At 46.6% G+C, this 25,397-nt stretch overlaps 1 protein-coding gene across 1 annotated transcript in view; it reads left to right on the top strand.

Annotated features, from left to right (window-relative positions):
• The window catches only part of RALGAPA2 (Ral GTPase activating protein catalytic alpha subunit 2), a 93,655-nt gene that overhangs the window by 39,597 nt on the left and 28,661 nt on the right, over positions 1–25,397 (top strand). The window contains 15 exon segments of the mRNA XM_031058284.1: positions 414–542; positions 1,353–1,481; positions 2,148–2,206; positions 2,499–2,607; positions 2,967–3,077; positions 3,416–3,484; positions 3,652–3,789; positions 4,240–4,426; positions 5,170–5,661; positions 5,664–5,850; positions 6,115–6,186; positions 6,911–7,034; positions 7,845–8,000; positions 14,312–14,470; positions 18,615–18,742. Of these exon segments, the coding sequence (XP_030914144.1) occupies positions 414–542; positions 1,353–1,481; positions 2,148–2,206; positions 2,499–2,607; positions 2,967–3,077; positions 3,416–3,484; positions 3,652–3,789; positions 4,240–4,426; positions 5,170–5,661; positions 5,664–5,850; positions 6,115–6,186; positions 6,911–7,034; positions 7,845–8,000; positions 14,312–14,470; positions 18,615–18,742 (2,249 nt within the window).

Below are 25,397 nucleotides of genomic sequence, written 5' to 3' on the forward strand. Positions count from 1 at the left end.
GTGGCATGGAATTCTGAGAGATGTGAGGAACTCACTCCTCTGGACTGCTGCAGTGCTTCATCTTTAGTCCATTCAATGTTTGCATGCTTGAATCCAAAGTCTTGTTTAACAGAATGGTTTTGTTTAGGCACAGAGAGACATGAATGGTGATGTGGGCTTTGAACAGGAATTTAGGGGTACAAATGTTTCCAAAATACCAAATGCATTTTGGCTACTCCACACCTCTGAAGTGGAAGGTCATGATTACGTGGAGGTCAGTTTGCACACAGTGCTCTGGGAATTTGCACCTCAGTCAGTGTGGGACTGGGGAACCTCCAAGTTAAATCTTCTCAAACCTTAAAGTTAAGTCTTCTGACACTCTCCTTTTTGCTTTCGGGCTTCCTAACTTTTCTCACAGGTGCCTTCTCTTGCAGGACATCCTGAACACTGTCATAAAGCACTGCCTGCCATGGTTCTTCTTCCTGGGGCTGCCTGGCTTCACAATGCTGATCGGGGACTTCCTCGGAGCAGCAGCGCGCGTGCTGAGCGCGGACACACCGGAGGTGAGCGCGGCTGGCTCGGCACAGCCACGCTGACTGGGCTCTTGGGATGGATGCTGGGGTGGGAAATCCTGGGAGAAGGCAACACACTGGTGCTGCAGAGGTGTTTGATCCAAAGGCTGAGGTGTGAGGAAAGCGTGTCCTGCGTGCCTGTAGAGCCGTGTGAACACCACTGCAGCGAGCAGACAGCGAGGAACTCTCTGGATGATGCAGCATCTCAGGCTAAATGTTAGCACTAACAGAAATGTGACTCTAAACGATTAAATTATCAAACGATAAGTCAAATAGCAAGTCAATGAGGGGCTGCCAAAATAAAGGTAAAGGTCTGGCAGTCCTGGGAGAAACAGGAAAGCTCTGTTGCATGTGAAGCACCAGCTCACAGGAGACTTTTTGGTCTGTTTTGGCTCAGGACTTTTGCTGCTGCTCTTGACATTTGTGTGGCTGAGCAGGTGGCCCTGTGCAGGGCCACAGCCCTCTCCTGTTTCAGCAGAGCTGGAGTGGTTATCCAGCCACGCTTCTTCTGTCAGCCCTCAAAGAGCTTGGTCAGCCTTCCTGTTGATCCAAAGCTGAAATGCTAATAAGAAATGGATGCTCAATTTTCCAGGGAAAAGCCATAAACCAAAACACCCCCTTCCATTTCTCCTGTGTGCATAAAACTGGGTGTGCATTGCATTTTCAACATTACACAGTAGTTAATGTGTTTATATCTCATGCTGTGGTGCTTTTGATGGCTCTGTTGGAGCAGGGATCTCTCTGCACATTGGTATCGCCTATTTTTTTTGCGACTATTTCTGCCTGCTTGCCCTTCGCCAGGCTCCCCGCTCCGAAGCTCACACCATCCTTGGTGCTCTTGTGTGCTTTCCCAACACCTACCAAGGAATCCCACAGCTGGGACCCATCTCAGAAGCTGGTGAGAGCATCACAGGGACTGCAGATTTGAAGGTAAAACCACATTTATTGTAAATCCTTAGGTAGCCTAACCTGGTTTCCCTATGCAGTGACTTAATTCCTGCCCTCACACAAACCTCTGTTGCTTTTGATAAATGTGAGGCACCACAGTGATCCGATGCTCAAAATTAGGGATGGCTGGGGAGGAATCTCTGAGTTCCTCATGTGTGGCCTGAGCAGGCAGAACCAAAGGGGATGCAGAAATCCCTTCACATGCTTGCCTCCTGTTCTTTCTTCTTCGTCAGGCCTTGGAGAGTCACTGGAGGTATCTTACTTCTAAAATTAAGACAGTTTTGTCTTTTTTCTACTAAATAATACACTAAATTTTTCGTAACATGTTTTGGTTAGAACCTAAACACTACAGTTTGTGTGGAGTGACCACCACTTGTTTGTAACTGCCCCTTGACACTGTAAATTAATTGATTTCCTCTTGCTGCCTGTACATTAGTTGTAAGCTGATTTGATTTGTCCTCAAGGGCCTGTATGTTTGAGTTGTAATCAATGTTTCTCCCTTGACAAAATACAACTGGCATGAGGTAAAGATGCCTTAGCAGCAGATGGGGAATTAAAGTGACTTCACCTGTAACTGTGTCAAAATTAAACAACTTTAAAGTAGATGTATGAAAAAGATGCTTATTCTAATTTATTTTGTTGTTTTAGTGTTGCCTCATAAATATTTTATTGAAGAATGCCACGGAGGAGCCATGTGAAGCTGCAAGGTAAAATACTGAGTAAAAGAAATGGGAAAATATCATAGAATTGGTTAGTTTGGGAAAGACCTTTAACATTATCATGTCCAACCATTTATGGCTTGGAAAAGTCTTTCTTGCTGCTTATCTTGTGCTGCTGCCTTGTGGTTTGATCCTGTGAGGTTGAGCCTTAGTCTGCACCATGAAGGTGCTGGCTTGTCATGCTGGAGAGGAAAGAGAGATCTCATCTCTGTGCATTTTTTCCCTTTTTTCCCCCCTAAATATTGCGCTAAATCTCCTGACCGTTTTCCTTTTCCCAAAGATGCATAGCCATCTGTGGCCTCGGCGTGTGGATCTGTGAGGAGCTCATGCAGTGCACAAGCCACCCCCACGTGAAGAAAGCCATCAATGTCATAGGTGTGACACTGAAGGTATTGCTGTGGTGGGCTCTGATCACTGTGCTTTGGGGAAGAAAAGGCATTTCCACTTTGCAAATAATCACTGATAATCTGAGGCACAGGCTGCTGCTGTGGTGTCCTGTGCAAGCATGCAGAATATTGGCAAAAATAACCTGTGTGCCCATAGACTCCTTCCCCAGCAAACTCATGTAAAAGATCACACATACAGACAGTATCAAACCTGCTGGTTCCTGATGCTGACCATGGGATCTCACAACACTAACAATTTTTATTCTTTGCAGAGATGCAAAATAATGAAATGTACAAAAACTGAATGCAGTGTGTTGTACCTGAATATTTTATTTGGCTTTTAATCACCTTTTTTCGTCCAGTTTTCCAACAAGCTGGTAGCTCAGGTAGCCTGTGATGTCCTTCAGCTGCTGGTGTCTTACTGGCAGAAGCTTCAGGAGTACGAATCCTCCCTGTGCCGGAAAATTACGGAAGTACGTCAGAATCTTTAAAATGTTTGTATGGAAATTATATGCAAAGTTGTCTTAATTCTCCCTTGGGCTGCTGTGATTTTGTTACCTTCTCCTTTTTTTATTGTGAGGGAGGTACTTGCTACACTCCCTGGACCAGTGTAGGTCCCTGGTTTGTAGCGATTTGTGTGCAAAATGCTCAGTAAAATGTTCTCATTGATTGGCACACGCAGTTGGGTGCACCTTGGAGAACTTAACCTGTCCCACACCCTGTGGAACAGTCTTCCACACCCTGTGGAAGGTCTGTCTCTGCAGAGGAAGAAGCTGAGTGCCTTTCTGACACTTGGTTTGTTTGGCTGCAGATCCTGGTGGCCACCATCGCGTTCCTCCTGCCCGGTGCCGAATACTCCTCCATGGAAGCAGATAAGAAGGTGTGTCACTGAAAAGAGCTGTCTCCATTCTTTGTGCTGTTTGAGGGGGGTTTTAAATGAGGTCGTTCCGAACCAGAGCTGAATTTTAAACTTTCCAATTCATACCCTAAAGTCTGGGTATATTTAATAGAGTGTACCTAAACACTCTGGTCTGTGTTCTTGTTCAGTTCATAGTTTCACTGCTGCTTTGCTTGCTGGACTGGTGCATGGCACTGCCCATGAAAATGCTGCTGGAGCCCGTGTCTGCTGGTGCTGTGGAGGATCAACATGCATCCAAAGCTCCTTTGCTGGATTGTATTTACAGAGTGAGTAGGGGGAAGAAAGGTGATTTACTCTGCCTGGCTGTTTAAAGATGCCTTTCACGCACCCAGAAGGCACAGAAGCAGCTTTGTCGAGCACTAGAAAATCATGTCATCCAGGTGAGAAGTTACAAATGCAAAATGTTAAGAAGATAAGATTAGAGATGTCGAACAGACAGGGGATGGTGAAGACAAAGGTAAAATGCTTAAAACAACGAGCTGGGGGAAATAATATTTGCAGTAGTATTTGGATTATTTGAAGTGGACTGTTAAAATACAGAAAAAGCCCTGAAGCGAGCTGTTAAAAGCACAGAATCAGTGCAGATGGAGACTGTTAATTTAGAAATGCTGAATTTGGACATGGGTGGGTTGTCTTAGTGTGTCAGAACTGGGGGTACTGCTCGCTGGGTGTGTTGGGGACTGTCCCAGGTTGTCACTGGCTCCGTGTCCCCGCAGGTCCTGCACTGCTGCATCAATGGCTCTAGCACCTACACGCAGCAAAGCCACTATGTGCTGAGCCTGGCTGACCTCTCCTCCTCTGACTATGACCCCTTCCTGCCCCTGGGGAACGTCAGGAGCTCCTCAGAGCCAGCCCAGTGCCCGTCCCCCACCGATTTGGGCAACCTGCTCACCGTGGCTGAAGGTAAGGGCATGCCCAGAGTGTGGGCTGGGCCAGCATGTGTGTGCAGCAGTGGGAAACAATGTTCCAGGCTCCATCTCTGCCTTGGAAACGGGCTTCTCCTTACTGCACGTAGCAGCTCCTTCAGAATTGGGCACGTCCCTCTCTGGATGAATTCCAGTTGCCTCTGTGTTGGATGTTTGAGTTCATTGCCAGCGCTGCTCCTTAGAACAAATTTATGTTTAGAAGGTATAAAGGGAAGGAGGAACACTGTAAACCACAGAGAAATAGTTTTACACTGAATATGAAAAAACCTAGAAATGAGGAGGTTTCTGGCTATAAAAGAAGTAACATTCCCATGGGAGAAGTGGAGGCACAGCAGTAGCTCAGAGCACAGTCACTTTATGAAATAACTGATGGGTGTGCCTGTGCTGAGGGGACCATCTGAGCATCTAGGAAGTCTCTCCCTACCTCACTTCCCACCTCCCAGGGATGGAGGAGCATTGCTTTGCAGTGACATCTCTGGTTTGCCTTGACTTTTCTGCTGTGCCACCCTCCTGTTCTGATGGCTGTGGGGATGTGGTGAAGTAAAACTGTGGAATAGGTAGGATTTCTTGGAAAGCTGTTGGAAGTATTTCCTTGAACAGGAAGGATCAGCAGGTCACATAGGGCAAACTGCTGCAATGTGGCAGAAATCTGCAGGTGCTCCTTTTGTGTTGGCTCTTGCTGCTCTTGCTGATCCATTGTGTTTTCCCTGATGGTTTCAGAGAAGAGGAGGAGGAATCTGGAGCTGATCCCTCTCACAGCGAGGATGGTCATGACTCACCTGGTGAATCACCTGAGCCACTACCCGCTCAGCGGGGGCCCCGCCATCCTCCACAGCCTCCTGAGCGAGAACCACGACAATTCCTACGTGGAGTCCTCCGAGCTGTGCTCGGAAGTGTTCCGCAGCCCCAACCTGCAGCTCTTCGTGTTCAACGACAGCACCCTCATCTCCTACCTCCAGATCCCCGCCGAGAAGAAGGCGGGAGCCGAGCCAACAGCGGCGCCGCCCTCGGACGTGCGGGTGATCGTGCGGGATATCTCAGGGAAGTACTCCTGGGATGGCCGGGTCCTGTACGGGCCTCTGGAGGGCTGCCTGCCCCAGCGCAGCACGGCCGCTGCCTTCGCCATCTCCAGCGACCCACAGCAGCAGCATGGCCTTTGCCAGAGCGATGGCTCCCAGGTGGAGGAGGGAGAGGAGGCCCTGGAGCAGCTGCTGGGCGCGCCATCACCGAGGCCCTGCTGCAGCAGAGCGCCCAGGAAAGGGAGTTCATCCTGAAATGCAGCTCGGACTGCAGCATGAGCGTGGCCCGCCAGGAGCCACCGCCTCCTGCCCAGCCCCAAGCCTCCTTTTATTTCTGTCGGCTGCTGCTGAACGACTTGGGAATGAACTCCTGGGATAGAAGGTAGGAAGGGAGGATCCAGAACGTGCTTAGGGTGCTCTCCTGACTTTTTACCCCCGACACACTTAAGAAAGCGAGGATCATATAGCTGGGGGTAAGAGCAGAGTTTTGAGCTTCAGTGGTGATTTGAAATACACACCAATAGATTGTGTATAACAGTAATTCTAAGAAATCATATCATATTAATTCTCTTAGCTATTTGGGTGATGAAATACTGTGTCTCCACTGTGTTGTGTTTGCCTTCAAACCTTTCCTATTTTTTTCCAGAAAAAGCTTTCATCTGCTGAAGAAAAATTCAAAGTTGCTGCGAGAACTGAAAAATCTGGATTCTCGCCAGTGGTAGGTGATGTGTTCTGAACACACCGGTGATAAGGTTTGTGTTTCCCAAGGAAGAATGAAGTTTCCCAGAACCAAAACTTCATTCCTGTTGAATCCAAATATTGGTATGAAAATTGGACTGTTTGTTTCTCCAGAGTTCTGTGGCCCGAATGGAGAAGCCACCTGTGCCGACACATTCGAAAAATATCTGCAGCATTGCAGAGTTCTGAGTTTCTTCTTTCCCAACAATTTCCACATCAAATGCACTTTACATGTTTTCAGATAAGCCAGCTGTCCCTGTCAGCCTTGTAAAACTTTGCCCAAGGTCTGAAAGTCAATAATGCCTCTTCTGCATAGTATGTCATCACCCTGTAATTAAAATTCTGTAGGTCAAATTATGCTCCCATTAACACCTGTGCCACCTCGCTGTCTCTGCAGTGCTGCACAGATCTGAGTCATTAACCCTGTAATTAGAATTTGGCCACCAGTTCTGTGGCTGATGTACAGGAGGACCAGGCTTGACTCTGCTCTCAGAGCTGGGGTGTCTCTGCAGTGAGGTTTTGGTGGCAAAAAAACGGGGGAAAATCTGAAAGTGACTGATGTATTTGTGTGCATAAAAGAAATCGACACACAGAGCTAAATGTGGGCACCTGGTCATATGTTTGGAGTGCAGGGTGATCTCAAAAATAATTTTGAGTTGAAGCTTGTTTAATTTTGATTTCTTTTTCCATCTCATTCGTTGCAGTCGTGAGACTCACAAGATCGCCGTGTTCTACATCGCTGAGGGACAGGAGGACAAGTGCTCCATCCTGGCCAACGCCAGGGGAAGCCAGGCCTATGAAGATTTTGTGGCTGGGCTGGGCTGGGAGGTAACAGCCATAATTTAGACAAGCTACCTTGTTGCTGGTGGCACTGCACAGTTTTTAATTCACAAAAAAAAAAAAAAAAATTGCTACACACTGATGCTTAGCTACTTTTAGCTCTTGACATGGTCTGATCACACTCAGCACAGGAGTTCTTTATGACATGTGTGGGTTTAGTTTGCTTTGTCAGAAGGGTGTGCCATAATCTAAATGCCATGGACATTTTGGTGTTTGGGAAATCCAGAGTAGCTGCATGTCACATTTAAGGATCCAAGTGCCACAGCGAGATGCAGCATCCTCAGGCTGGTGCTATTGGGAAAACAGACAAGCCTTTGGACTAAGGCTTGACTTCAGAGAGGTGTTTCTTCTGAATGAACTTCTGGAACAATTTATTCTAAGGGTGTTTTTTCTGTACAAATATTCAGTTTCTTTCGCAGTTTTTCTGTTTTTTTCTCTCTGCCTTTTGTGATGCTCCTGACAGTGGGAGCTGCCAGCCCCACACAGCCCTTAGCCAGCAGTCTGTGGCAGAATGCTGTTGTTTCCTTGCTGCTGTTTGCTGGAGGAAGGTAAAATAGCTGGATAGATAATGACTCAGAACCTAGTTCAGAGAGATTTACTTTCAGTAAATGTCGAATACAGGCACGGGAAAGACAAATGTAACGGAAAGATGGCAGAGCTGTAGGGGAAGACTTCTTTTTGTCTGGGGTGGCTACAGAAACCTAGGGCGGTGATTTCATTAACCTTGATAGAGAAGCAAATCCTGATGACGTGTCAGTGCTTTCAGGTGGCTCCTGTTTGTGCCTTTGGCTCCCTCAGGTCGACCTCTCCACGCATGGTGGGTTCATGGGTGGCCTGCAGCGCAACGGCAGCACGGGGCAGACCGCGCCCTACTACGCCACCTCCACCGTGGAGATCATCTTCCACGTGTCCACCAGGATGCCCTCCGACTCAGATGACTCACTGACCAAAAAGGTAAAGGCTTTGCAGTGTGTTTCCATCAAAAGCTGGAAGCAGCCTTTGCTGACTGGCCCTGGCAGGCTGTGCCTGCGTTGCCACGTGGTGCTTCTGCAGCTGGGTTAGCTGAATTAAATGGCATCTAAATTCTGGGTTCTGAAACGCAATTAACATTTCCATGGTAGCCTCAAATGCCACCGTGGGTAATAATATTAGCAATAATTTCATTTGTACATTGTCTGCCTGCCAAAACTGCTGTAGGTTGGTAGAACAAAGCAACCAAATGCAGCATCATCAAACTGTCCTGTGGGGAGCAGCGAAAGGAAAGAGGGCTGATAGGCTCAGGAGCCCAAGCAGCCAGCTCAGAGTTCAAGATAGCAGCCAGTTAGGCACAGGTCTGACAGGCAGCCTCTGCTTCAGACAGCCAGAACCCAGCCCAAAATTCTGTTGGTATTGGTACTTAATTGTTTGTCTTTCCTAGCAAGGAGCGATTGCAGGTTATGCTGTTTGCCAGCTGCTGTTTAGACCCAAAGATTTTTGGGGCATATGAAATCTCTGCCTTTTTAATTAGGATGGGTAACTTGTCCTGCAGAGGTTGTTAGCATGCATCAGTAACGCTGCAGCAGCCATCCAGTTGGTTTCAGAATGATGTGTGCTTTTCTTTGAAATATAAAGGTGGAATCTCTGATTACTGGTTCTGAAAAATTGCCCGGTGTTTCACACTGAAGTCAGATCTTGTCTTTTTTATTGTGATATCTGTCATTAAAAAAAAGGACAATCAGCAAAATGATATGTTCCTCTTTCTGTATGTAAGTCACTACCTTCATGGATGCAAGACTATGGAGAAAAGTACTCTGAGTGCTTCAGGAAGCAGCAGTGGGGTAGTGGTGTGTAGGACAGGGCTGTAGGGTCTCTGTGACCGTACCAGTGTAGGACTGTTTGTATTTTTATTATTCCTGACCAGTATTTGTCCAGCTGCTAGACCAAAACTCCAGTGATGAATGATTTACAGTTGCCCTAGGCAACATACTCCATATTCCTGTGCTCCACTTCTTGTACCACGAAAAAATCTCTGGTAGTGCCTACTTTGCTTCAATTTAAGCCCATTGATTCTTATCCTATTTCACGTGGATGTGAAGGGCAGATTATTTTGCAGCACACTTATGCATGTCTGAGAACTGCTGCCATGTCTTTCCCAGACTTAGTTTTCCTGCACAAACCCTGGCCATTTGTTTAGTCCAACCTTCCATTGCAAGTCCTGGGTTTTGTGGAAGCCTGGCAAAGACACTGGGATATGCTCTGGCTGTTGAGTAATTCATCACCTGGGAGAGGAGAGCACAGTGTGGCAGAGCTACCAGAAGGGGAAGAATGGGATTTAGCTGCAAACAGTCCACTTATTCTCCTTATATTCATCTATGTTATGAATTATCACAGACACTGAGGGTCTCGTTATTCTATTTGTCTTCCCTGTGTTTGCTCTAAGAGAATTCCTTCTCTGTGAGAAACAGAAACCAAAAGCATTTAGTAGCTGTCAGTCTCCCAGTTTTGTAGTGCCAGGAAACCAGGCCAGCTCCAGCACATGCTGTCTACAGAAAATAACTGCAAAGGAGTTGCTCTGGGACCTTTTCAGAAAACCTGAGGTCTGCTCTAGGAATGGAGCCCTGCAGGGATCAGACTGGGAATTCCAGTGAAGGACAAATCTCTGAGCAGGCTCATGGACCCGAGGAGCTGCAAGCAGTGGCTCAGACCAGATGACTTCCAGAAGGCTTTTCAGTGTGTACTCATCCGTGGTTCCACTCACAACAGTTTCATTCAGTTTGTCACAGCTTCTGTTGTGAGCAGACATGCAAGTCTGTGCAGATCAGCAAGGATTGTTGACAGATTTTGCAGACCTGCAGCTGTGAGTGGAGAAAAGGTGCATTTCAGAAGCACTGCACTTTCTGGAAGGTGGACAACTCTCTGGGCTTAGGTCCTTGCCTCACATTGTTGGGGCAGAATGTCCAGGTTAAAAAGATAATTTCTTACTTCATATTTATTACTTCTTGCCATCAGTGCTTTTGTTTTATGGGAGTGTGGGAGAGAAAGGTGGAAGCCCATGGCATTTATTCAGTTCCTGCTCCTACAGCTGAACCATACCTGGTGATACAGGACAGTGGTGCTGGGAGGAGAAAAGTTCATCAGGATGCAGTGGGGGCCGCAGCTTCTTTTTTAATGCCCTCCCTCTGGGATCTAAGGTCCCCCTAATCTCTGAAATCTTTGTGATTGCTGGGGTTTCTTCTCTGCTTATTTTGCCTCAGACCAAGAGAGGCTTCATCCCTGTCAGCACACTCCCAGCTGAACAGAAGGACTGACCACCTGCTGCCCTGGGGAGCCATAGCAAGGCCATAAATTCTGGGGGCTGGGGAATTCAGCAGATGTAGTAATTTTACTTAAATATGTTATTGTGGTTCTTTGATTTTACTGAACGCAAGGATAAATTGAGTTCTGGTATGAATTTCCCAGAATAAGTTCATTTTCACTGGGAATGAGCTTGGCCTCTTGTTTTTGTGCAGTAGAGCTGTGATTTGCAGTCTGCATTTTTTCATTTGAGGTATATGCTGACATTATATTGCTAATTCAGGAGGGAAGAAAGAAAAAAAAAAAAGAAAGAAAAACCCCTCTCCAAATAAGTCTTGGCCCTGACAGAAATCTTTCCTAGTGGAGTAAACAAAATTCAGCTGATCTCTTTTGCTGCTGTAGGGTTCAGCATCATTGGTTCCAAACTTTATCTGCCTGTCTTGTGGCAAGAGTGAAAATCAATCCCAGGAATGGCATCCTACAGTCCCTGTCTCGTTCTGCTCAAATTGTGCTTAACGGTTTAAAGATGTGCTGCCGAATTTCTCAGTGATTTATTTCATCTTCTCCATTGTCAGAGCAGAACTTTTTCAATTCAGAAATCTGGTTGCAACCCCATACTGAACTCTTGCTCCTTTGCTGCAGAAATTTGTTAGCTGGGGCTAGATTAGATTTTTAGCAGCTAATCTGACTGCTGTAGGGGTTTGCAGAGTGGGGACAGAGCTGTGCTATTGGATTTGTCCAATTCATTTGACTCCAGGACTATAATTGCACTTATGTCTTACAAGGCTTTTATGGCCTCGGGCTGGCGAGCAGCAGAAAAACAAATTGGCAGTGATACAGTGAGAGTGAAAGGGAATGAAAGGCACACATTATCAGTCTCCAGGCAGCCCTGCTCTGGCAGGAAGTTTCTTGCTTAATTTACAAATAAAACTTAGATTTTAGGATGGGCACACAGTCAGCCAGACAATGGGGATGTCAGGCCCCACTGTTACTTAGCAAAAGTAGCAGCCATGCCTCCCCAAAAGCAGGAATTCTTCAGTCAAACAGACGACTCCTCTCTGGAGCCAGCTGGCTGTGTAATGCAATTAGAAGGGAAAGGAGGTCATGCCGGAGGTGTGCACCGTGACCAGTGTCACCCACAGAGCCCAGAGTTGGGGCTGGGGCTGGGGCTGGAGCTGCTCTCCTGGGGCTGGAGAGCACAGGAACAGCAGGGCTGACCCAGGCCTGGGGCTGGGGCTGTGTCCCAGCACCCCATTAGCCAAACCAGAGCCAATTCCTGTGCCCACCGAAAATTCCTGTGCACTGGGGAGGACACGCTGCCAGTGCCACACTGCCTTCCCTCACTGTGCACATCACTCCAGACTGCTGTTGGTGTTTGCTTCTAAAACCCATCTGATTTCATGTCTGCTTTGGGATTTTTAATGTAGTTTTTCTCTTTATTCCCCCCACCCCTAAATTGGGTGGGGAGCACAGCCTGGAGCTCTGGCTCTGCACACGTCAGCCGTGGGGCTTTGGACATTTCAGCACAACTTGCTGAAGTCCTTCAGGGCACTGAGTTTGCCCCACAGCTGCTGTTTTGAATAAACAACACAGGAAAATAGCAGCTGGCTTATTGTCACTGATGAGATTATTGTAACGGCTTTTTATCAATGGAGTTACCTCTCAGTAACAAATATTTTTGATTAATGCCAATTTTTTCGTTGTAACATTATACCTTGTAACTGTGGTGCTTAAGGATGTGTGGCTTCCTAACAAGGGCAGTAACTCAAGCTCTAAAACAAGTTGCTGGCATGCACTGGGGATTGTGGCAGAATCATGAGCACAGCAAGTATTGGTTCAGTTAAGTTCCCTTCTTCACTGAATTTTGTTCTGAAGGGTGCAATATCAGTACAAAGTGTTTGATTATTATCAGAACAGTTCCTTGGGATTTTAAAAAGGGTCCCTCAAGCAGTATTTGGACATATTTTGATGGCTGTTTTTATAGCAGTATGTGCTATTTCTCACCCCAGAAGCCACAGGAGGCACAGCAGTACAGAGCCTTTTCTTCAGAAGAGCTGAGCTGGGTTTGTGAATTGCTCTCTGCACCTGGGCAACAGAATTGCCTTATGGAATTCATTCCACATTTATTTCTTGGGCTTCCTTCAGCAGAGGAAGGTTTTCTGGGTGCCACCATTGTAGGCTCTCTGTGCAGGGAAGCCAGTGCCAGAGCTGGCTTGGGCTCAGCCTGGCAAACGTGGGCACTTCCAAATCCCTGGCGGGGGTTCCCTGAGCTCAGCTGGGCTGAGCTGGGCCCATCCTGGAGTGGGACAGCCTGGACGGGCATCCTCAGCATCTGGGACCTGCTGTGCACAAGGTCTGCTCACCCAGATGGATTTGAGGGGTGTATCTGACTAAACCTGACATCTCCCTTCTGATCGCTTTGGAGGTGACCTGGCTGCAGCTGGTCACAGAGAGTGAGATCAGGGTTTTGTCCTGTTTGTGAATTCCTGCTGCCTTTGGTATGTGTCAGTTTGTGGCATTCCCAATGTGAGTGTTTTCTTGTGTGTTGCTTTGTTTTTACTAAGCTTCTGCACAGATATCAAGGTGACCACAAGAACAGCAATTTCTGCTTGCTTTGTACACATAACAAGCTCTAGTAATAGTGTTGTTAATGTTCCCATGTTTTTCCAAGATAAAAATGGTTCATGTTTTCTTCAAACACAGCTAAAATTACCTTTATTCCATGGGTGTAAATAAAACAGATTTATTATCTTCTGTTTAATTTAAAATAAACTGAGAATCTCAGTCCTTCTGGGGAACTGAGTTTTACTTCATTCTGCTGGAACATGAACTGTAAGCCAAGTTCACAGTTGTAACTTTTTAAAATTTTTCACAGTATGTTGGTTTTGCCATGTTTCTCTCATGATTGAGGGGTCCAGTTTGCCACCAATATGTAGGAGTGAAAGTTTTTCCTTCTAAAGGCACTGCCTGGCTCTGAATAGGGAAGCCTCATCAGCACAGTGTAGGCTGATCCAAAGCGTGTTGGGGTTAGTTGTTATTTACCAGTGAAAATCACCACCTTCTTTTCCCTTTTTTCTCTCCCCCTACACAGAGTGAAGTAGCAGAGCTTCGTTTTGGCTTCTTTGTTCGGTCTGTTGTGCACATTGTTCCGGGGGTAGCACCAAATTGGAGGGGGGGGGAGTGTCTTTTAAGCTTTAAGTGGGACTTAAAGTCTCTTTATGCTTGGAGCTGGCATTGTGTGTGTGGATTACATTTTAACTTTAAAGCTTACAGTTGAAACCATTGTGTGAGGCTTGTACGTGATTGCCAAATAGTTTTTGCCATCTGTTAGATCACCTCCAGCTCCTCCAGCAGCAGAGCAAACACACACACACACACACACAGAGGCTCTCAGAGGCTTTCTCTGTGTGTCATGTTTAAATTTTATCTGTATTTCATGTAGCTCTGCTTCAAATGAAAAGGTGTAACTCCCACAGTATTTCCCATTCTGCTGTACTTCACACTGCCTGGATATTTTGCTGACGTTTCAGGCAGGAGACCTCTCCAGACATAGTCAGTGAGGAGATGTTTGTGGATAATAAATTCAGTTATAGTGGTTCCTGACAGGCAGTTTCTTGACATTCTGAGTCAAGGCATTTCATATTTCTGTGACAGCTGCCTTATTTTAGCTGGAATACAATGCTCCGTTGGTTAATGCTTTGTTCCAGTAATTCAGTTTTCCATCTTAAATCACTGTAGGTAATGTACATTTACATATCATGCTAATGGCTAGTTTGATAATGACTTAATTAAGCCATCAGACAACAATGAGTTCTAAATGAAGCAAATTATTGAGCCGATGCTTTCATGAGCAACTGGAGAAAAACAATATTTTAACTTTTCCGTAATGAAATATTCCTGCTATCGAGCATTGTAATTCAATTTGCGAGCCGTGACCCCTGGTGCAGCGTGGTTATCACAGGGATTAATAAAGAGCCAATTTGCTGTTGCAGCTCCGTCACTTGGGGAATGACGAGGTGCACATCGTGTGGTCCGAGCACACCCGCAACTACCGCAGGGGCATCATCCCCACCGACTTCGGGGACGTCCTCATCGTCATCTACCCCATGAAGAACCACATGTTCTTCATTGAGATCATGAAGAAACCCGAGGTACGTTCTGGGTGCCTCACCGGCCCTGCTGTGCCACTGAGCAGCAGTTGCGTTGCTTTCAGCAGGGCTCAGAGGTTTAGAGTTTGGGGGCTGTTCTCTCCCAGATCAGCCTGTCCATGTCAGGGGAAGGATAAGCTGAGCAAGGTGCCTCACTGGCCTGCTGTGCTCTGCCACTGAGCAGCAGTTCTGCTGTTTTCAGCAGGGCTCAGAGGTTTAGAGTTTGGGGTTGTTTTCTCCCAGATCAGTGTGTCCATGTCAGGGGAAGGATAAGCAGTGAGCTGACTTTAAAACTGGATTTACTCACGGTGATTGGAGTGATTGCTCTTTCATTTTATAGCCATACTTAGTGCTGAGTGAAACACTCCAGAATACTCAACCCTCAGAAGTTACTGGGTAGAGAACAGTATTTAAGCCATTGTGAATGTCCCCTGTGGCAGTGAAAGCAAACCATTCATGATTTGAGTTCCTTGTGGGATGTTGGGTCACTGCTGTACACACGGCACCAAGCAGAACCTCACACGTCTGTGGGACTGTCATTGTCACCTGACTGGGTGGGATGATGCAGACCTTGGGCATCCTGTCATCAAACAAAGTATGGGAGGTTCACAGCTGAGAAATTTTTTGGAAAAAAATGCATTTTTTTGCAAAATGTCAGAGGTGTGTGTATGTACATCTGTGCATGTGTGTGAAAAAGCCACTGCAGTAAATGCTCGTCTGGTACATTATGGATGCAAAAATATGCATAAAATATACTTTGTGGAAGTAGTCATTGTGATAAATACTCTTTGCCTTATAGGAGGGACAATATTCATCCAAAGGGGTAGCCAGCTGTGGTGAATGCCTCCATCATATCCCATATTGACCAGGTGTAGACATTATTTTTTGAGTTGTGTGTGATGGGGTTGTTGGATACTGGTTGTCAGTATCAACCAGTGCTTTGTCAGTAGACATTTCAAACTTCAAAATTTTCTGATAGTGGGTTGTTGGGATTTTTTTTACGCTCGGTGTTGAGCTGTGCAGTTTAGTTTTTGAGCATTTTAGCTTTTTTTAATGTTCCATCAGGGAAATGAGAATTTAGCGTTAGGAACACGCTTGAGACTTCTCTGGAGCGATGGAGAAAAGCTGTGTCATCTTACATATTAGTCAAAACCACCCAACGGGCAGCCAGAATAAGAGCTAACTGGAAATTTAGTGTTATCCCTACATTTAAAGTACAAACCATTACAATGTAATAAAATTAATCCAGACATTTCCAGGGCAAGTGTGGCTGACCTTTTGTTCACCAGCTACTGACCCCAGGGTGAATGAACGAGCCTTGCAGAGAGAAATGTCTGTTGTTTGGCTTCAGTCCCTGGCATTTAAATTGCATTCCCTAATCGAATGAAAAGGCTGTCCTCTCTATCAGGTTACAGAATCCATGGCAACATTTGGCCTTTTATATCCATAATGTTAGCCTTTTTGTTTGCAGCCAAGTAGAGACACCTGGAGCAATGTTAACATTAACCGCTTCAGCATTAATAGCTTCATTATAGAAGAATTTCTGATCAGATAGCTGTTACTTTTGTTATATTGCTTCAGCTTGTATTGTTTTCATTTTTGATCTCCCTGCTTGGCAACCCGGCAATGATTTGCAAATTTTTTTGTCTTGATTAATTAAGCAATATAATTATCAGGAACTGTGCTGCAGTCTTTGCCCGACAAAGCTTGGGAGGGAAGACAATAGTAAGTCTGTTAGTGTGAATGCATTCCACGCGTCACAGATGCACGAGGATATTGGGAACAATGAGAGGAAAAGCTGCCTGTGAGAGGGGACAAAGCATGCCAGGCAAGCTCCGCACTGCACATACCGCCAGGGACATGCTGCGGGTTCCCTGGGACACAGATGCCTCGTTAGATTGCAGCTCGTCATCAGAGATTAATTCTCAGCCATTTGGTACAATAATTTACCCATTCCCCACTCTTTTAACTAGTGCTGCTTGCTGTAGAGGGGAAGTCTTTGTGCTCAGAAGGTTTATTTAACCTTGCCTACTTTTACTGCGGGCAACAGAAATAATGATTTTGCTGTTGGAAATTGGAACGAAGCAGGTGTTTGCAGTGGGCTGAATATTAATTTTTGCTTCACGGATAACTTGCAGTGACATTTGGAGTACTCACAGAAGGGGATCTTTCCCTCTATTTTTTTTAATTGATTCCTGTCAAAGCAGGCTGTTTGTTTGTGGTGGCCACTGAAGCCCTGCTTTCCCGGGCAGGGTGTTGGGTGCCGGACTCGGAGCAGAGCCGAGCGGGGAGCGCGCCCTGCACGTTCCACTGGCCTCCCCCCAACCCTTGTTAGGGCAGGGCCCCCGTGCAGATGGAAGCTGAGGAGATGCAGCTCCAGTGACTTTAATGACCCTTGGCGAGGCCACTGTGTGTGCTGGGGAATGAATAATTCCGAGCCCTGCGTGCATCCGGCTCGGATTGAGGCGGGCTCCGAAGCCCTCGGCTCTGCTGCTGCTCTCCCTGGCCAGGATACACTCACCCTGTCCCTGGGTTACATCTGTAAATTCTGTGGTGCAGTGGTGAGAAAGTCTGCCCCGCTCCCCAGCTCCTGGTGAGTGTGAAACCGTGAATGCAAGTGCTGTAAGCAAAACCTACTTGTCCAAAAAGCCCAGCAGGGAATTTCCCTGCCCCAGTAGCATCTGCTGATCTGACTTTACATATCTGGTATTTGTGTGGTGGTATCACTTCAATACTAGTATGTGCTTAACCTCCTTATCTGTACTTTTGCATTCTTTTCTCTTGCTGTCAATGCTTCTAGACAGTGCATGGGATAAAAATTTCACTTAAAAACATTACTGCCTAGGGAGGCAAAACTTGATGCTCCATAATGTTATCATTTTGGTGGCATTGATTTTCCTCTGTCCCCTTCCCTTCCAACTGCCATGGATAATAATGCCAGCAGTAAATTTAAATAATTGAAAAGAAGGCAAAACCACTATGGAAACATTTTACACTTTTCTGTTTTATTGGGGGTGGGTAATTATTTTAAGTAAAGGAATGACAGAATAAGTGTGCACAGAGACAGCTGTCATTTCCAGATGTTACATTAAACCAAAATTTCTTCTGTAATTCATTGCCACTTCTAATTAGAGGAATTCCCTAGATGCAGGGGATTTATATTATTCCCTTTGTCCATTTATTGAATGACTGTCACAGTCACCCACAAGCAGTTGGAGAAGAATAATAGAGGGTATTTATTTATGTGATAAGCCTCTGTACAGATGGAAAAAATCCGTAGCTTAAATATTGATAATTGTTACTGGCTTCTGTCTAGGGCTTTAGCTGGGGGGTTGTTTTTCTCATTTTGAGTCTCTGAGAGGGAAATGAATTTGAGTACTTGCAAGTACTGAAAGTTGTGCATTTAAACATTAAAATGTTCGAGGTTGAGCAGGTTCAGATCTGTTTTGTGTCTGCAGTTCTGGACATGGTTTATTTTTAGAAAGCATCTCTTGTTCGTAGTGTGGTCTTTATCTGCAGAGCCTCAGGTCACCAGAGGATGTCACACAGGGGTTTCCTGTGGAGGTGGCCCTGAAGGAGCAGCATTTGGGCACCTTGATCCACTGGGCTGGGCCCATTTGTGCCTGTCCCCACCCTGTGTCCTGCCCTTGAGAGAGCCCCTGCTCTGCCATCTCCTCTGCCTTCCACACACCTCCTGATCTTGGACCAACTCAAGGATTTTTTCTCTTCTGTGAAGTCCATGGAAGGAGTTTATAGAGGATTATCTGAAGTAAATACGTGTTTCCAAAGCCTCCTGCCAATGTTGGAGTCAGCCAGTGAATCAGGGTCTCCTGTTGGGATCCCAGATGGAAAACAGCTCCTAATATTCACTGCCAAAGGCATATTGATTGCAAATTCATAATGGCCCCAGTTTCTACGTGTACCAAACTCATGCTTAGCCAGCAGAATGTTCTGAGACCTGTGTATGTCTGTGTGGTGTGCTGAGGGCAGTTGTGGGGGATTTAAACACTCACCAGCTTGGGAGATGAATGTCACACTGCAAGTCTCAGTGTGGAAAACAATGTGGCCACGCTGTTTTTGTGGCAAAATGGTGTACCAGTCTCCTGCAGTGGTTCTGAAGCCTGCTTTTCTCTTTTGGGGTGCCCAGGTGCCATTTTTCGGTCCCCTCTTCGACGGCGCCATTGTGACGGCGAAGCTGCTGCCCAGCCTGATCTGTGCCACGTGCATCAACGCCAGCAGAGCCGTCAAGTCCCTCATCCCACTCTACCAGAGCTTGTATCCTTTTCCATGGGGCAAGGCTCCCCTTGGTAGGGTTCTCACTTGGAGCATCATCCTGCAGAGAGGTAGGCTGGGATGAAAATCCCTCCTGTTTGATTTCATTGGGAAAGGTCAGAGCTTTCTTTGCCTGCAGCTGGATGTTCTCAGTGGCTCACACCCAGCTGCCATCCAGTGTTTTCAAAATGGAATGGTAATGGCACAGGAGTCTCTCACCAGCAGCTTCCACCTCACTGCTGGTGGGCTTGGGCCTTGATCTGTGAGAAAAGGCAGCTCCCAGCTTGCTTTCACACTGATAGAAGTTGTGGATTGTGTATGTCAGGCTGGTAGCCACAGCTCAGCCATGCTCTTATCCTATCCAATTAACTTTACTTGGACTTGTTACATTAATAAGGCAGGTGGGATTTGTCCTCAGATACAGATGTTCCAGGTCCCAAATTCCAGTTTCTTTCCAGTCACACCTGTGTTTGGGCATTTTCAGAACCCGTTTTCCACCAGTGGCTGGAAGGTAGCTGGAGATGTGCTTCTCTGGGACAGGAGTTGTGACACAGACTGTGGTTCTTGGGTGCTACACAGACCCACAGAGTTAGCACTGGTTTGCACCCATGCTAGGGTCTTCTCATAATGCCATAGATTTCATAGCTTGTTTTGCTAATCACATCACTTACCTCAGGACAAACATTCGCTGCACTTTGCTGTCTCTGGGGAGTATTTGATTTGAGTATTTTTCTAATCGCATGACTTGGAGAAAGAGTTTGTTTTGATCTTTGAAAGAACATTGAGGAATTAGTTTACGATGCACATTTTTAAAACATGGAATATCCTCAAAGTACTCATTAGGGTTTTTTTTTAAAACTAAACTAAAATACATTTTGTCCAGTATACTTTGCAAAAGTCATCAGAAATTAAAAGTATCATTGCATGTAAGTAGATTTGTGTTAATAACTAATTGTTTACTCATTGTAAAGCAAGTGGTGGTGGTTGTGCAAACTGTGGCAATGCCTGACAGGTGAGTCAAGGCTCACTTTGTTTTCTTCTGTTTCCTGAGAGAAATCTAGCAAATTCCTGAAACTGTGATGTGCAGAATTTAGCTTAATGTGTCTCTCACTGTTCAATACTAAAGTAACAGTGTATTAATATGGACATAAGTAGCAGCAGTTCCAGGAACGAAGCTGTCCCAGCCCCTCGCTCCCAGCTGGAGTCCTCCCATGTTTTGGCATTGAGCATTTTGTGAGTGAGCAGCACTCACCAGCTGGCCATGCTCCTGCTGTCCAAGGGGGTGTCCCCAAGGGTCCCTGTGCGTCCCTGGGGGGACAGAGCTGCACAGACACTGCTCTGCACAGGGCACTGCTCTGCACAGGTCTGAGCTAGCATCTGTCCCCACATTCTTTTCCGCCTTTTCCTGCGTCTGCTTTTGCACCTGTGCTGTCCATAGTGAATCAACTGCCACTTGTCTGTCTGATAAATGAAAGTGGATTGAGAAACTCCTGAAATGGCACAAAGGGGATGTGGTGGGCAGATCCCTCTGGGGCAATACTGGAGCAGGAGAAAAAGCTATCTGTAATTCATTCTCTAGATAGTGCAGACTCTGAGATGCACTGCAGCCAACAGCTGGAATGTGAGTGTGTGTAGATGTGTAAAGGTGATGTTTGGGCCTGTCCAATGCAGCTCCCAAAGGGTGAGTGACTCAGGTCCAGTGTTTGCTGTGCCAGCTGCTGTGAGCAGGACATGAGGCAAGCAGACCCAGCAGTGCAAACAGTAAATGGAAGTGCCATTATCAGACTGGAGATGGAAATAACTCAAAAAATGTCAGTGAGAGGGAGAAACAGAAAGCAATGTCCCTGGCAAAGTGAGGGATGATGTTTGGCACACACCAGTCATACCTGCAGTTGGGATGAGGGCTGCAGGCCAGTGTGAGGCAGAGCTGAGGAGGATCTGCAGCTTCTCTTTGGCTCATGGGTCGTGTTAAAAGGCAACATCCCTGCTAAGGGTCAGTACTGAAGATGTTTGGACTCTGGTGTGGTTACAAACAGATCAAACACTTCATCTGGTGTCCATGTGGGTTCCATGAGGTGCTGCATCCGTGCTGGAGCAGTGGCAGGGTGTGAAGTACCTGCAGGGACTCATCCCTGCTCTGCCCTGGTGGTGCTGGGAAGCCGGGGCAGCGTCTTGCCAGCAGTGACAGCTGAAGTCACTTGTTGGAAAGTCTGTAAACTCCGGCTACAGCTGCACTTGTCAGGGGCTGTAAGGGAAGTGTAATCAGCCACAGAGATTAATTTGCATCTCAATTAGGAAAGAGTCAGGAGGAAGCTGTAGGGTCTGTTGCTGGAAGGTTGTGGAAGAAATCTCATCAGGCACAAAAGGCTCCCGACTTGGTGCTCCATCGAGCGGAGGACAATATCAGAGTCTGGTTTCCATGGGGACCGGGACCGCAGAGCCACGGGAGCATCTCGCTGCCCGCAGCCGCTTGGTCATGATGACACAAATTCCACTGCCGTGCCCAAATACAGATTTCTGTTAGAAATCTCTTTGAAAATTAGGAAGGTAACTACGGCAGACCATGTCAGATTTGTTTTTAATCTCTTTTTTAATGTTTATGTAATGCTTTTGGTTTTAAGGGATTCATTGGGGCAAGAGGTTCGTTAAAAAACAATTAACTATATTTAAACTTCAGTTTAGAGCCGTTGTGGCTACAGGTTCTTTGTGTCCATCGAAGGGCACATGATGGCACTCCCAGGGTGCTGCATGCACAGCTCAGTTGTCTTTGGAACTGTGCTGTCTCTGCCGCTGCCGCAGTGCTTCCATGGGCGGGGATGATTGCGCATCAGTTTATGTTCCAAATTCCCATTTTATTCCTCCTTGGTGCCATGGAGCAGAGAGGCTGAGTGGCTGCAGCCCCTGCTAATTGGGACTCTTGCCATCCTTGAGTAACTGCTGAGCATGAGGCAATGTGCTCCAGCAGCCTCTCCAGGCCCCTTTTTTTCAGGCAGTGTCTGACTTTTAATGTGACTGGGACTTACAGAAATCATAAGTAATAAGATGACTTCAATTTTACAAGAACAAAAAATAATATTTAAGCTTACTATAATTGTTGTATTGAAAGGAATATATTTCTGCAGGTTTTTGAATACATTCGAGCCTCTTTTGTATGTGCTGGGGAAAGGAAAGAACAACCTCTCTTGCAAACAATTAATTACATGTCATAAGTAAGCAAGGGTCTGTTCTGTTTCCAGCAATGCTGAATTTTTCAAAACCTGGTGGGAATGGGGCTGTAAAAGTGCATCTCTGAATGCTCTTCCAGCTTGTGTGAAACAAGCTGTGTGCTGGGAAGGATTTCTGAACACTTGTGTGATCTGGAGTGCTGTGGCACTCAGCTGCAGCAGAGCTCCTCTCTGGGAGCTGCTCTGTTCTGAGGGTAAATACTGGGGGAAAACAGGGTTTGGATTGAAGTATTACAGGTCTGATTGGCAGCTGCTGTCTAAGCTGACAGTTCCTAAGATCAGGTGCTAGTCAGCCTTCAGCCATGAAAATGTAGCTAGTTTGGCAGGTATCGGGCCTTTTGGTTGGCCCATAATTCAGTCCTGGTCTCCAAAAAGATACTGGGATTTGGAGATAGCGATGTCTGAGCAAAAAGCTCCTCTTAGAATGCCCAGGGAAATGCAATTCTCACTGCCCAGGTTATCTTTCCAAATGAAGCCATTTCTTTTCTTCTTGGATTGAATTGGCTTAATTTAAAAATTGTTTCAGTGTTATTTTGAGTATCTTACCACTTTGGGTTTTTTATTACCCCCACCATTTCAAATAACTCTTGTACTCTCAGTCCTTGCTGACTGGGATGCTAAGTGAATTCAGAGAAAAGTAGGAAATACCCCAACGTGTTTGAAGCGTTATCTCAGCTTTGAGGAGCATTTTGTAATCTGCCTTGGGGAGGGTGGAATGTGTCCTGTGTGCCAACACCAGTGGGCTTCTTCCCTGTGTGTGTTTTTCAGTGACTTCTGGTAGTCTCCAAGTTATGTTCTTAGCAATTCAAGCTACTGCATGTACTTCTTGTGAATGGGTAAATAGAGAGCTAGCTCTTGTTGGGGTTTATTAATGCACTGATTATAAAATTATCTCTGTGCACAATCTCGCTTTTGGGATGAGTTGTTTGTTCTTATGGGCAGCAGAGGGGTTTGATCTCCTGCTGCCTGTTGACTCCTGCACTCCACTTTGCTGTGACATCGGGCTCTGGAGGTGTCTGTGCATCGGGACAAGCACAAACGAGCACGGTGGGGATGAAAGCTCCTTATGTAATGTCTGAGCACTGGATGTCACCGTTTCCCAGCTCACAGTTTGCACTCCTTTTCCAGGACCTGAGGAAAACACAGCCCTTACCCTGGAGAAGTAATTTGATACATGAGTAACTCTCTCACTGTTTTCTCCACTGTAGTGGCAGTGGTGTGCCTGCTGACTGTGCCAGCCAGCAGCTCACTGGGGTAAAGCCAAAACTCCATCTAAACACATAACAAAAAAGACATTCATAACTTTAATTCATTACAACTCATCCAGATACTGACATACTAATATATCCTAGATGTGTTAATATCTGGAACCAAGAAGATTAAGCAAAGAACATCAGCTTCAAATTCTGAATTAAATCCCTTTCTTGGCTTAAGCCAATTTCTGATTAACCTAATAGAGAGTGCCCAATCTGCTTACCTGCTTTATCTGTGAAAGAAAGGTATTTGCTATGATGGACTTAATTGTGTGAATGGCTGTCAGATGTTCTGGAGGCTCGTGTGGTGTCAGACACGTTTTGTGTCCCTCTCAGTGTGTGTTTCGTGGCACTGGCATTTGGAGCTCTGCTGTGGGTACAAGGCAGTGTTTGATCCTGCCGGGGAAATGAGATGGAAAGCCTGTTATTCCTTTCAGAGAGGGTTCACAGTTTGTCCCCTTTATTTCATCCCAAGAAGTGGTGCCCTCCAGCTATATCGATGCTGATAGGAATGGCTATGAAATTCTAAAGCATGTGTCACAGGAGCTGTGACAATTTATGTGACATGGCACCTGACGGTGTGCTGCGAGCGGCCGGCCCTGGCTGGCACGAGTGCCTGTCAGTGCCCAGTGTCTGTGGGCAGCAGCAGGTCCCTCTCACTGCCCTTGGCCAGGGGTGCCCAGACCCGAGGGGGGCCAAGGCACTGGCAGCTCTGCCCTTCATCCTGCACAACCCCTGCTGCAGCCGATCAATGGCTGGGCTGGCTGTGTCCTCTGCCTTCCCTCCTCACAGCCAGAACCTTCTCCAGGCAGCGATCGATGCCTCTAATCTGCTCCAGCCTGTAATAAGTCATGCGAGGCAAAGCTTTTAGGTGGCATTACATGGGATTGTGGAGGCGGCTCCTCAGCTCTCATTCATAGAGCTCTTCATGGACTCGCAGAGAATCCACTGCGTCCCCTCGGTGCATATCTAAAGAGTATGAAATGCTTCTGCAGGTCTAAACTCCACATGCTGCTGCACTGTGCACACACAATGGGATCACATTTCTCTATTTTCTGTTTCGTGTCCGTTCCTGAACCTGCTGGCGGGCCCTTGTTAGACACACAGCTTGTACCCACATTGCTGGGGGAGCAGGGAGCAGCCAGGGGGGCTGCACGGCAGCGGTGCAGTTTATTTTGTCACTATAACGTGAGGCACTACTGTCCTCCCCCATGGCTGGGAGCTGCCAAGTTTGCTGAGGGTTGTTGAGAAAGTCCCAGGTTGATTCTGACACTGAGTTTCTGTGCTCTTCAGTAGCACTAAATAAACCCCAGCAGTAGTAGAGGCTCTTCTTTGCTGGCTGATATAATGGAGAGTTCCAAAGATAAACCTGGAGTTAAGTGACATTGAGAATGTAATGTGTTTTCAAATGAAAAGTGAGTTCACTGTGTCAGGGGAAAAAAACCCAACAAAACAAACTCAATGTTGGATTTCTAAATGACATAGTAGTAGTATGTATGTGCTGGTTGCAAACAAGGGTCCTAAACCACACAGCCATGCCTCTTGAAGCCCTGCCAGAGACTGGGAAGTTCTGATCTTGCTGGAAATGGTGTGGTTTGGGTGGTGTAATCATGCCCTGCCAAGGCCCTGCCCAGGAGCCCAGGATGAGGATGCCTTGCAGGCAGCTTGCAGGGGCTCACAATTCGGTACAGGGCTTTGTTTATGAGCAGTAAATATCCCTTTCACGAGAAGGTGTACACAGAGGTGCAAACACCTGTCCTACCACCGTGCTTAATGTTTTCTCCTGGGTTACACAAAGAGCCTCCAATTTGTGTTTCATGAGAGGCACTTGCTCATTCTTTGGTTCTTTGACAGAAGAAAAATTGGTATATTCGGGTTACTAACAACTGCTTCATCCCATCTTGTGGTGGTTCTTGCCAGTTTGCGAGGGCTTCCCATCCTGTGTCTTTGCAAAGCAATTTTTGCTGTTTCCCCCCCATTAACTTTGAAGGGATGCGCGTGGCTAAAGCTCCATTGTGTCTTTCAGGAACTTTACTGTGAATTCCCGCTCGGGTTTTGTCTCAGACGGGTCGGTGAAAAGCGGAGCGCGCTGTGTTGCTGTGGCTGGGCTGTGGGTGCTGAGCTGGGCCGGCGGTGCCGTTCCTGGTGCCGCAGTCGGAGCGGGCGGCGGGGGCGCGGGCC

Source organism: Geospiza fortis, unplaced genomic scaffold (genome assembly GCF_000277835.1).
Source record: "Geospiza fortis unplaced genomic scaffold, GeoFor_1.0 scaffold275, whole genome shotgun sequence".
NCBI lineage: Eukaryota > Metazoa > Chordata > Aves > Passeriformes > Thraupidae > Geospiza > Geospiza fortis.